At 44.3% G+C, this 12,475-nt stretch overlaps 1 protein-coding gene across 4 annotated transcripts in view; it reads right to left on the bottom strand.

The window, feature by feature from the left end:
• NCKAP1 (NCK associated protein 1) overlaps positions 1-8,002 on the bottom strand; it is a 48,240-nt gene extending 40,238 nt beyond the window's left edge. For 2 of the 4 annotated variants that reach the window (XM_035133589.3, XM_035133571.3), the window contains exon 1: positions 7,450-7,912. In XM_035133589.3, coding sequence (XP_034989480.2) covers positions 7,450-7,557 — 108 coding nt within the window. In that variant the 5' untranslated portion in view covers positions 7,558-7,912. Of the gene's footprint in view, positions 1-7,449 lie in introns of all 4 variants that reach the window. The other 2 variants (XM_035133580.3, XM_035133562.3) reach the window with 2 other exon arrangements.
• Positions 8,003-12,475: the final 4,473 nt, after the last annotated feature.

The raw sequence follows: 12,475 nt of genomic DNA on the forward strand, positions 1-12,475 counted from the left end.
GAATTTCAAAATAAATTTGAGGTTAGTAACAGGGACACTCCAGCTGTTTTCTTAAAAATAAAAAATCAGAAGACTAACACTTTAATTCCTCTAGCTACACCTAAAGCAGATCCTGGTAGGCTGAGGTTGATGACAAAGGTTACTATTTTATAAAAGGCCTAAGTTTGAGAAGATGATTACAAATGCCACAGTATATCCAATGAAGAACAACAAGAGCTGTGCCTTAGAAACAATTTATTCCCATGAGAAAATAGGCATGAAGAAAGACTTCATCTGGCAAATCAGAATATTACTTTGAAAAATAATTTGTGCATTGTGCTATGAAGAAAAAATGCATTCTCTAGTAATCTATGAATGTCTTGGTATTTCCAAGTAAATATATTTCCTTCTTCTATACTAACAATTAGCTCTTCCATTAGCCAGCGATGTGGATTTTCCTGAAAAGTTTCTTATACAAATAAGCGTAACCTGCACTGGAAAAATTTTCAGTTTGAATCAGAAAATTTTCTAACTCCCTAATTTAACATTCATTCTACTTGTCTTTTTTAGAACTGCCATGCTTGTTTAATATTTGCAATTGGTACCTATTCTTTGCTACTAATGAAATTATGAAATGGAAAATTCTCCAAGGGAAAAAAAGCATTGAGAAAAAAATCACCCCAAATCACTGTTTAGAGCAGTGGTGAAGAACCCTTTCCAGCAGGCTGAAAAAAAGCCAGTATTTCTCATTTTGTCTGAACCAGATGCAAACCTAACACCTTGATATGACTGGGGAAGTTAGAATACTGTACGCCATATTTCCCTGCGCCCTGGTTGAGCTAGCTTTAAAACACCGAAATAACTCAGCTGGGTGTATCCGAGGCAAAGCTCTGCTGGTGTAAATTGTGCCAGTGTGGCGAGGGGGGGAGAATACATTGTCAAGAGTGGGTATGTTTGTATCAGAGGCAGGGAGAAATTTAAAACAAAGTCATACTGCATGTTATTAATTCCCTTCATTCACTGGTCCTGCCCACAGAGCTTGGTTAAACTTACACCTGCATTTTTGGTGGTGCAACTGAATTTACCCTCTAGGAGCCAATGGGCAGGCAGAAAATGAGGGTTTATACTGCTCTTCCACCCAAAAGAATCCCTGCCATTCTAGTAAAAAAACAGTTAGAATGAAGCTTACTGGTAACTATGCTATCTTTTCTGTTCTATGACATAGCTGCCTGTTCGGATTGCTCTGTTCATATCTGTTAATAAAGCAGAATGTGACCCTGTTTCATTCACCTAGCTTGGTAACTGACATTAGCCAAGAGTTCTATTTCAGAAGAAATAATGAACTTGGCTGTTGTGCAACAGTGGGAAAGGAGAAGCAAGGGAGAAGCGCACAGCCACAGCTTGTGTAAACCATGGTTTATAAAGCCCTGGATGATAATCCAGAGAAAGGCATAGCATCTCCCTCTTTTCAAATAAGGTTGATTTAAAAGCTATCACAAGCCAGTGCCTTAGAGAGTTTTCATGAGTATTCTTGCTGTTGCTGTTTTTTAAGTGAACAGTGTTAACATAAAATAGGTGGTTTTATTTCATCAACACTGTACTTTATATTGCCCTGAAAATACAGATAAATTAACTCTTCTTGGGTACAAAGATCACATTAAACAAAAAGACTGTGAGCCTGAGCTATTGCAGCTAGCACATTCCCAAACCCTATTGCTCTAGTTCACGGGTGTCAAACACAAGGCCCGGGGGCCAAATCCGGCCCGCCAGACCTCGTCATGTGGCCCGCCGAGCGCCCCAGCCAGCGGGACCCAGCAGCGGGACCTTGCTGCTGAAGCGCCACGCCGACAAAGCGCCGACAAACAGCTGGGGCCGGGGGGGGGGTAGAAAGGCGGCCGGAGCAGCGCTGCGTGGAGTGCCCCGAGCCACAGCAGAAGGAGGAGGCAGCTTGCCGAGTCAGCGCCCGGCAGCGCCGCACGGAGAGTCCCGAGCCATGGCTCGGCGCCTGGAAACGGCTGCTGCTGCTGCTGCTGCTGCTGAAGCACAGACAAAGCACCCAGCAGCGCCGCATGGAGGAGGAGGAGGATTCAAAGTGTTACAAAGCACTGCTGCGTCCCAGAGGCTCGGGACTCTCCACACGGTGCTGCCGGGCACCGACCTGGCAAGCCGCTGCCTCCTCCTCCTCTTGCCTCCTGAACGTGAGCTCAGCAGCGGCTCAGCCTCACGAACGTGCAACTCTGAGGCTTTACGCACTTCTCCTAAAACGGACACCCGCTGCCTCACGCTGCACGGGAAATGCTTTTTGCCCCTGGGTCCCTTCGTGCTCTTTTCTGGCGCTGAATCAAGGCGGCGACCCCCCCTTCCCTTTCTTTCTTCCTCTCTCTCGTTCTTATTCTTTCTTTCCCTCTCCTTCCTTCCTTCTTTATCTCTGACTTCTCTCCCTCTTTCTTTTTCTTTCCTTCTTTATTCCTTCTTTCCTACTCTTCTTTCTCTCCCCTCTTTCCTTCCTCTCTCCCTCCTGCTCCCTCTTTTCTTCCTTCCTTCCTTCCTTCCTTTCGTCCTTCCGTCCTTCCCATCTTTCTTCCTCTCCCTCATTCTTATTCTTTCTTTCCCTCTACTTCCTTCCTTCTTTCTCCCTTTCCGTCTTCTCTCCCTCTTTCTTTTTCTTTCCTTCTTTATTCCCTTCCTTATTTCCTACTCTTCTTTCTCTCCCCTCTTTCCTTCCTTCCTCTCTCCCTCCCACTCCCTCTTTTCTTCCTTCCTTCCTTCCTTCCTTCCTTCCTTCCTTCCTTCCTCCCTCCCCTCCCTCTCCCTCTCCCTCTCCTCAGAAACATAGGATGCTGCTTTATACTTCTGGCCCTTAAACCCTGGAACCAGGAGAGCAGCTCCAGTGAGTCAACCTCAGCCAGTCCCTTTGGTGAAGGGTGGTGGCTCACTGGCAGAACATCTGTCCTGCATGCAGAAGGACCCCAGCATCTCCAGGTACTAGTAGCTCTGCAAAGGTCCTGCATGAAACCCTAGCGAGCCTCCACCACCCAGTGCAGTTACCAAAAATCATTTTTCAATAAATTGTACAATAATTGTACATTTGAATATCTACTTGCCATTATTCTGACTATGTTTCTGCTTTCAGAGCTAGTTATTACTTACATTTTTACAAAAAACAGTAATAATTGAATGCAGTGACAATAATTTATGATAATAAAGAGTGGACACATAGTCCTACAGATACAACCGGCCCTTTGACGGTGACCAAACTACTGATGTGGCCCCCGATGAATTTGAGTTTGACACCCCTGCTCTAGTTAGAATAAAATTAACAACTTGAGGCAGGAATTGAATGGGCTGGGTGGGGAAGAGTTTCATTTTAGGTCAGGAGAGGTAATAATATACACATATAAATTAGGTGTGAATTAAAAATAATAATTCAGTCCATTTTTAAAATTATACAATAGGGAGCAGAAACTCTGAAAAATCAATGGGGTTTCAAAAGTTAACTTTAGCCACAACAGGCCAACTCTCAGCAGCAATTACTTTCTCTTTTCTAAATGAAGAAAAAATCTTAACCAATTTATCTAACCGCAATACCACATATTGCACAGTAAACCTTTCTTGTTAAAAAACCCCTACAAAACAAAAATACTCAGTGGTAGTGGAGATACATCCTTTCCTCTTGCAGTAATCTAGCTGTGTGGCAAGAAGAAAAGATACAGTCATACCTCGGGTTGCGAACGTAATCTGTGCGGGAGGCGCGTTCACAACCCGCAGTGGCGCATCTGTGCACGCGCATGACGCGATTTGGCACTTCTGTGCATGACGTCATTTTGTGGTTTTGCGCAGGCACGAACGCCGAAACCCAGAAGTAACCCGTTCCAGTACTTTCGGGTTCGGTGCGGTCCACAACCCAAAAACGAGCAACCCGCAGCGTTCGCAACCCGAGGTATATGACTGTACTTAGAAAAGTTATCTCCTTGCTTTCAGAGGGCTTTTGCAAGATAGCGGAAGACTCTAGTGCAAGCACATCCAACAGGTAGATCGTGATCTACCGGTAGATTACTGGACGTCTGTGGTAGATCACTGTCTCCCCCCCCCCCCAGGGAAGCTCAACCACTTTGGCTCCCTTAAAAAAGCTCATTTTTTTGCCCTGCACCCCCCAAAAACAGGGCTTCCCTTCTCCCTAAAAAAAGCTCAGCAACAACTTTGATCTGAATGCCTAAAAAGCGGGTAGATCACTGCCAGTTTTTAACTCTGTAAGTAGATCGCAGTCTCTTGGGAGTTGACCACCCCTGCTCTGGTGTAAGCTTGTTTGAGATCTGGATCTCACTACTCCAGAATGTAATATTAATGGACAAACTGAGTGAAAACCCATGCACGAGAAAATCACAACTTTTCCATCAACCTGGCATAGTTACCATATATTACATATGCCACACTGACTGAACATGGTTATAGGCCTCCAAGACACATGGAGATTTAGGGGATGGCACCTTTGCTTAAAAGCTGAAATGATTTTTAAGTGAAATATAATTAAATAGGCATTCGGTGCTTGGGGGGGTTGTAAACAAAACTATCAGCTGTGTAAGCATAACTGTATCTCTATAACTATATAGTAAATATAGAAAAACTAAAAAAAGGGCTTTGCGACAGCATGAGAAATAGCAAGACTGCACTATTCAGAATCCCATGAATGCCATTCTTTTTGCTCCACCTACTACTAGACCACATTAGCAAGACCCTTGGAAAGCCACTGTTTTAAACACTGACCCTTCATTACCACAGCAATTTCATAAAAATTCAGATACAAAAATGCAATCCGCATTAACTACAAAATGAATTTCTGATCTGCTATAAAAAGAACAGTTTCAAGGTCAGCTGTTTATGATGGCCCTTATTTTCTACTCAACACTTTGTGACACTGGGGCAAGATGAGGGACCTGCAATTTTGTTGAATGTTATAATTAAGTTATTGGAGAAACATTCAAAGTCATGCTATGCTACCAGGGTTGACACCTTTAAGTCATGTATCCTTTTTCATTTTTCAAAAAAAGAAAATAGTCAGGCTTTGAGTCTACACTACAGGAAGAAAGATAAGATAGTACAAAATTTCAACAACAGACAACAATTTAGAACAAAAACATATGAGCTTTGAGTACATACTATACAAGCTGCTTTGCTATTAGGCTTTTTTTTTTTAAAAAAAAAAAGTTCACTCGCTCTGATACTCCCTTACAAATAAGCTTACAATAGTTACTAAATCCAATCCAATAAATCTCTACTGAGAAGTAAGCACCACTATGGTTAATGGGACTTTGATATGGAGTACATGTATATTGAAGGCAAAAAGTGAGAGAATATTTTGTAGTGTTTGCATGTTTGGTCTCCTGCACTCTCACTTGCCAGATAACCTGTCATGTTGCTATTATTTACAATCTTACAGAGCAACATTTCCATGCTAACCAAGTATCATTAGCAGAAACCTTTTCATTAAGGCACCTTTAATTTTCGCTAAAAGCACACTAAACACCATATAACTTTTTAAAAATCCGGAATGCACTGACTTCAGTCTTGTACATCCTGTCTTCTTTTTAGCCATTACAATAGTCATCTTCAAATATCTAAAGGGCTGTCACTTGAAGATGGAGCAAGCTTTTTTTCTCCTACTCCAGAGGGCAGGACCCAAACAAAAGCTTCAAATTACAAGAAAGTAAATTCTGACTAAACATCAGGAAGAACTTTCTGTTGGTAAGAGTTGTTTGCTGATTGGAATGAACTCTTTCGGAAGGTGGTGGGAGTCCCCTTCCTTGAAGGTTTTTAAGCAGAGTTGGATGACCACCTGTCATGCTTTAGCTGAAATTTCTGCATTGCAGGGGGATAGACTAGATGACCATAAGGGATCCCTTCCAACTTTACAAATATATGTTTCTAAGATTCTATAACCTGTGTTAAGTAATCCTATGTACTTCAGAATATATGTGACTTGCAGAATATAAAGTTCACCTAGTCCCAATTGCTTGCAGCAATTCCAGCAGTCAAAGGGCAGTATGTAATAATACAGTATGCAAAAAGTTTTTTGCTGCCCATGAAAACAGAACACCATCTCTGTCTACCCCTCTTTCTGTAGAGTTGAAGTCTTTAAATCAATCAGAGTATGCTTTATGCAGCTTGAAAATTTAAAGACCCTGGCAATACATAATATATAAAAATAACACTATTCAGTGTCAAGAAAATTGACAATGAATTCTCATTTTTTAAAAATCAAACCTTGTGGTGACCCTAGGAACATTCATGTTAAACTCACTGGGACTTAATTTTCAATAATATGCCTAACTTTGACCGGGGTGGAATTTTTAACATCACTTAAGAAAAATGAGTATTTTAGAAATATTTTATAATTTTCATAGTACAGGTGCAGCAGATGAAATCATGACCAGAAAATCAACCAATTGTTATTTTTGAGCATTCTGTCTTAATATTTTGCTACTGACAACTCTCACAACACTACATGATTGTTAAAGCACTCTGTGAGGGGCAGGGGGGAGAACAGGGCACTGATTTTGTGCAGGCCATGGCTTACAGAGTGTGCCAAAACTACCAGAAGCAGAGCCTGTCAACAATATATTAACTTCCCAAAATGTACCTTTTATTTTTTGGCTAATCCAACCAACCAAAGAAAGCACCTGCTATTTAAACCTTCTGCACAAGGGTTCACTGGAACCACATGAATGTTCCAAATCCAGTTTCGCTTCCAATGAGAAAGGGTCCAAATCGTATTTCCCCCGCCCCACAGCTTTGTCATTATTTGGATCGCCAGTATAAGAAGAGGTTAATCCTGCCTTTCTCTCTCTCTCTCGTTGCATGACTCACACACAGGCTCCATCTACTACCGGTACCTTCCCTCGATTTGTGCGCCCAAGTCATTTTAAATCACATACAGTACTCGACAGGGAACGCGGCGGAGACCCTCCTCTGAACCCATTTTCTGAAAAGGCGCGCCGGTGGGGGGGGAGAGAGGTTGGTACCGAAAAAAATTGACCTGACCGAGATTTCTTTTTTGGGGGGGAGGGCAGAGGAGGAGGTCCTTCCCCACAAAAAACCACCTCCCCCTTCCCGATACATCCTCCTTTTCCATGGGGGTATGTGGGGAGGACAGAGACCAGATGGATAAAACCAGATGGTGCATCCGGCGGCCCAGATCCCACATTTTTAACCCCTCCTTCCTCCCCACAGGGCCTTGGCGCAAAGGAAGCGCCTCCGCCCCGCAGCCGAACAAGTCCCCACACCCAGAAGGCCTCGCTGACTAAGATGCCACTACGACGGCGGCCTCCTTTTTCCTCCCCCTCGCTCTCGGCCGGGCGGGAAAGGCGCGAGAGAGCCAGTTTAGGCCGGAGCAGAAGCCTCCCCTCAGCCGCCCGCCCGCCCGCCCGCATCCCCGGCCATTTCCTCCCCATCCCCGCAGCCGGGCCCGCGCACCTTCTTGATGTTGTAGAGGCGGGTGAGCATGCCGATGCCGCGGTCGTTGAGGATGGTCAGCTTCTCGGCCAGCTTCTGCTGGCTGGGCTGCAGCACCGAGCGGGACATCCTGACGGAGGGCGCTGAGGCTCTTTTTGCGGCCGAGGAAGAGCGAGCGGACGTTGGGCCGCGTCGCTCGCGCTGAAGGCGGCGGCGGCGGCGGCGGAGGGGAAGACGGCTGCTCCTCGCTTGCGCACTCGCGCTCGCCTCCGCCAAGCCGACGCGGCGCCTCCCCCGCCCGACCGCCCCTCAGCCGAGCTCACAGCGCCGCCGCAGCAGCCGCGGCCCGGCTTGGCCAGCCGTCGCCGCCACCCTCGTCGTCCTCCTGCTCTCGGCAACCGCCAATCTCGGGCTTCGCTAGGCGTGGCGGCGGAGGAAGCAGCGGCGGCAGCTGAGGCACTCGCTCCCCCTCCCTCCTGCACCCGGCCTCTGCCCACAGAGAGGCTGGGCTCCGGTGCCCCACGTGACCAGGCGCCTCTCTGCTGCCCCTCTAAGGTGAGGCGTTCTCGCTGTCACGTGGGAAACGGGGAAGTGGGAGGCAGAAGGGGCAGGTTCCGAGGGCCGGCGCGCAGCAAAGGAAGAGATCTCTCTCGTATTCCTTTCGTGTCTTTTGGAATCCGGTAGATCTCGCTCTCTCGTGTTCCTTTCGGGTTTTGGTGTGTTACACGCCCTCCCAACATTTCTCCGGTGAAAATAGGGACGTCCCATTCCATCATCATCATCATCGTTAGGCTACTGTAACTGTTATTGTTATTTACCCCGCCTATCTGACCAGGTTGGCTCAGACACTCTGGGCGACTTCCAGCATATATACCGTAAAATGTAAAAAAAAACCCTAATACACGTCATTAATGAATGTTTTAACATGTTTTTATAGATGTTAGAAGCTGTCCAGAGTGGCATATATTGTATATACTGTATAGCAAATATGCTGTTTAGAAACAAAAAAAATAGTAAAAAATGGTAAAAATAAAAAATAGTATAAATAATATATAAATTATATATAATTTATATAAATTATATATAATTTAAATATATATGATGTACCGGTAATGATGTATTGGGTTTTTACACACGTAAAAACCCAATACATCATTAAATCATGAAAGTTTTAATGTGTTTTTATGTGTGTTAGAAGCTGCCCAGAGTGGTTGATATATAAAACAAATATATAAAAACAAAAAAAATAGTGAAAACAAAAAACAAAAAATAGTAAAAAAATAATGGTAAAAACAAAAAAATAGTGTACACACACACACACACGGGTAAAAGCCCAATACAACATCATTAAATCATGAATGTTTAATGCTTTATTATGTTTTTATATATGTCAGAAACTGCCCAGAGTGGCTGGTATAAACAGTAAAAAAATTATTTAAAAACTTCCCTATAAAGAGAAGAAGAAGAGGAGGAGGAGGAGGAGTTTGGATTTGATATCCCGCTTTATCACTACCCGAAGGAGTCTCAACGTTCCCTTCCTCCTCCACAACAAACACACTGTGAGGTGAGTGGGGCTGAGAGACTTCAGAGAAGTGTAACTAGCCCAAGGTCACCCAGCAGCTGCATGTGGAGGAGTGGGGAAGCGAACCCGGTTCACCAGATTACGAGTCTACCGCTCTTAACCACTACACCACACTGGCTGCCTTCCAATGGCTCAGGGGTCCAATAGTAACTCTTCACCCTCCAACATTTCTCTGATGAAAATAGGGACATCCTAAGGAAACGGGCATTCTGGGATCAAATCAGAAACTGGGACAGCTTCTGTAAATCTGGAACTGTGCCTGGAAAATAGGGACGCTTAGAGGGTCTGTGTTCTGTTCACAGAATCACAGAATTGTAGAGTTGGAAGGGACCCTGAGGATCCAATCCGCTGTAATGCAGGAATATACAGCTAGCCCATACAGGGATTGAACCTGCAACCTTGGCATTATCAGCACCACAGTCTAACCAACTGAACTATGATGGGCCATTCAGTCAATTACTGTACTTTGGTTATAGAAATACAGTATCCATCATCTTGCCTAGCTTGGGAATCTGTTTTCAAGTCAGGTTATTTTGGAGATTCTTTAATATGGTTGGTATCTTGACTGGTCGTTCTGCTTCTGTTGCTTGAAGACTTTTTAATAAATTGGGCAAAGTTGTAGGATGATGTATAGCTGTAAATTTCTATAGCTGTAAATTTGGTTGCATTCCTAGTTACACTTGGAATGCCACAGAGAAAGAAAAAGGAACCAGCATTATATAAAGGTAAAGGACCCCTGGATGGTTAAGTCCAGTCAAAGGCGACTATGGAGTTGTAGCACTCATCTCCCTTTCAGGTCGAGGCAGCTGCTGTTTGTCCACAGACAGCTTTCCGGGTCATGTAGCCAGCATGACTAAACTGCTGCTGGCGCAACGGGACACCGTGTTGAAAGCCAAAGCATATGGAAAGACCGTTTACTTTCCCGCCGCAGCGGTACCTATTTATCTACTTGTAAAGGTAAAGGGACCCCTGACCATTAGGTCCAGTCATGACCGACTCTGGGGTTGCGGCGCTCATCTCGCATTATTGGCCGAGGGAGCCGGCGTATAGCTTCCAGGTCATGTGGCCAGCATGACAAAGCCGCTTCTGGCAAACCAGAGCAACACATGGAAACGCCGTTTACCTTCCCGCTGTAGCGGTTCCTATTTATCTACTTGCATTTTGACGTGCTTTCGAACTGCTAGGTCGGCAGGAGCTGGGACCAAGCAACGGGAGCTCACCCCGTCACAGGGATTCGAACCGCCGACCTTCTGATCAGCAAGCCCTAGGCTCAGTGGTTTAACCACAGCGCCACCTGGGTCCCTTTTATCTACTTGTACTGGTCTGCTTTCGAACTGCTAAGTTGGCAGGAGCTGGGACGGAGCAATGGGAGTTCACCCCGTCGCAGGGATTCGAACCACCAGTCTTCTGATCGGCAAGCCCAAGGGGCTCAGTGGTTTAGACCACAGCGCCACCCGCATCCCTACCTGCATTATAAGAAAATATGGAACTGGATAAAAGTTTAAAAGTGGAATAAAGTAGTGAGAACATCTGAACTTCCTGTACTTCCTGGGATTTTAAAAATATATATGTGCTCAGAATAGGGTGGAAAGCGTAGTGGAGGTTGCGGATGGAGTAATCTAAGATTGCATGAAAAGCTACTGGAATAACAAATAAAAAATAATAATTAAAATTTATGAATGCCTTTTCAGAAAAAGCAAATGCTACTTCTGTTTAAGTACCACCTTTTGCTTGGGGGGGATATGGCTGAGGATCAGGAAATTGACTTAAGAAAAATCTGAGAAGCTGCCAGGAATGTTGCTCCTGCTAGCTTCTGTTCTCCTTCTCTAGGTGTAGCTGGGCAATGAAACTGCGTAGATGAGTCTAGCAATTTACATAGAAAGAGTGGAAATACAAGACCAGGCAGTATCGAAATAACTTCCATAGGAGTGGTGAAATCAAAACACAAAAGGCAGAACAAAATTCAAACCAGTGCCATGGGGAAGCAAGTAGTATTTAAAGTCTTAAATGGGCTACACCTTCCAAGCATCAAAGCCGTTTGCAAGAAACCCTTCATTTAAAGAATAAAACAATTGAAGCCGCGGCAAGGAAAAGCAGTCTGTGATCATGATAAAATCAAACAACAACAAAAACAGCTGCCATAGATCATCTATGAAAAACTTCGGAGAAATAAAAAGTCTTAATTTGGCATTTAAATTATAAAAGAGTTGGCGCTTTCTGAACCTGCCTGGGGAGGGTATTCCATAACTGGGTCCTCCACTGAAAAGGCTTTCATCCCAGTCATTACCCACCTCGCTTTCGTAAGCCGGGGCAGTCAGAGGAGGACTTCCACATGAGATCTTAGGTTTGGGACAGGTTGTGTATCTTTGAGAAGTTGCTGAATACTTTTTCATTTAGACTTAATCTGGCTGTGTCGTAAATTTAAGCCAGTAAAAGGTAGCATTCCAGTCATAGCATTAACTGGTCTGGGTTTGGGAGTTTTAAAGTGTCTTTATTATTTGCCCCCAGGTTTTCATACGATAGAACTTGCAGACTGCGTTCTACTCCCAGACCCTCTTCCTAGCACTCTGAAGTTGTGATCCTATGCATGCATATTTCTTGGGAGTAAATCTCATTAAAGTCAGAGGGCCTCACTTGTGAACATTATGGTCATCAAACTTCTGAGCAGGGATGGGCGAATCTGTCAAATTCAATTTCTCTCAGTTATTTCATTTCCTAAAATAACATAGTCATTTTAAGGTGCATAATAGCCACCCTACCTTTTTTTTTTTAAGCTACTGTACTTCAATATCTCCCTCATCACATTTCCCCCTCAGTCTTTCCTCTGGTCACAGCCATGCTCTCCACTCTCAATTGTCATTCGTCAACAGACTCTCTTGGCATTCGTTTCCACCCCCTTACTGTCAATCAAAACCCACACGCCTGCTTTCAAATAACTGTCTGAATTTCATAGCCATGCCCATGACAGCAGTTGGCGATTTTACTGCAAACCTGAACATTGCAGTTATGACCTCCATAAACACACTAGCAGGGTTTAATATATGAACACCCAATTTACCAGTCATGGGGATGGGCACAACAGGAAAGCAGATCTTAAGATACAGGTAGGATAGTATGTGTGCAGGTGGTTAGATAAAAAGAGTTTGGGTCCACACATTGCTCAGGTCTCCTGTATGGGTTGGTTTGGACGATGCTCAAGGATCTAACCAAATGTGTAATTTGGTAACTGCAATATTGATGTTTGTAATAGAGGGAACCTGTTGAACTGGTTGAGTCAGTTTCTTTGTTAGGCAAATTTATCAAATTTTTAGATGACACTAAACTGGGAGGGGTAGCCTATGCCTCAGAAGACAGAATTCAGAATTGGGATTCAATGTGACCTTAACGTATTGGAGAGCAGGGCCTAAACCAGGGGTGCCCCAACTTTTTTTTCAAAGGTGGCCAGATTTGATGAAGTGAAAATGC

Source organism: Zootoca vivipara, chromosome 1 (assembly GCF_965207765.1).
Source record: "Zootoca vivipara chromosome 1, rZooViv2.hap1.1, whole genome shotgun sequence".
In the NCBI taxonomy this organism is placed as follows: domain Eukaryota; kingdom Metazoa; phylum Chordata; class Lepidosauria; order Squamata; family Lacertidae; genus Zootoca; species Zootoca vivipara.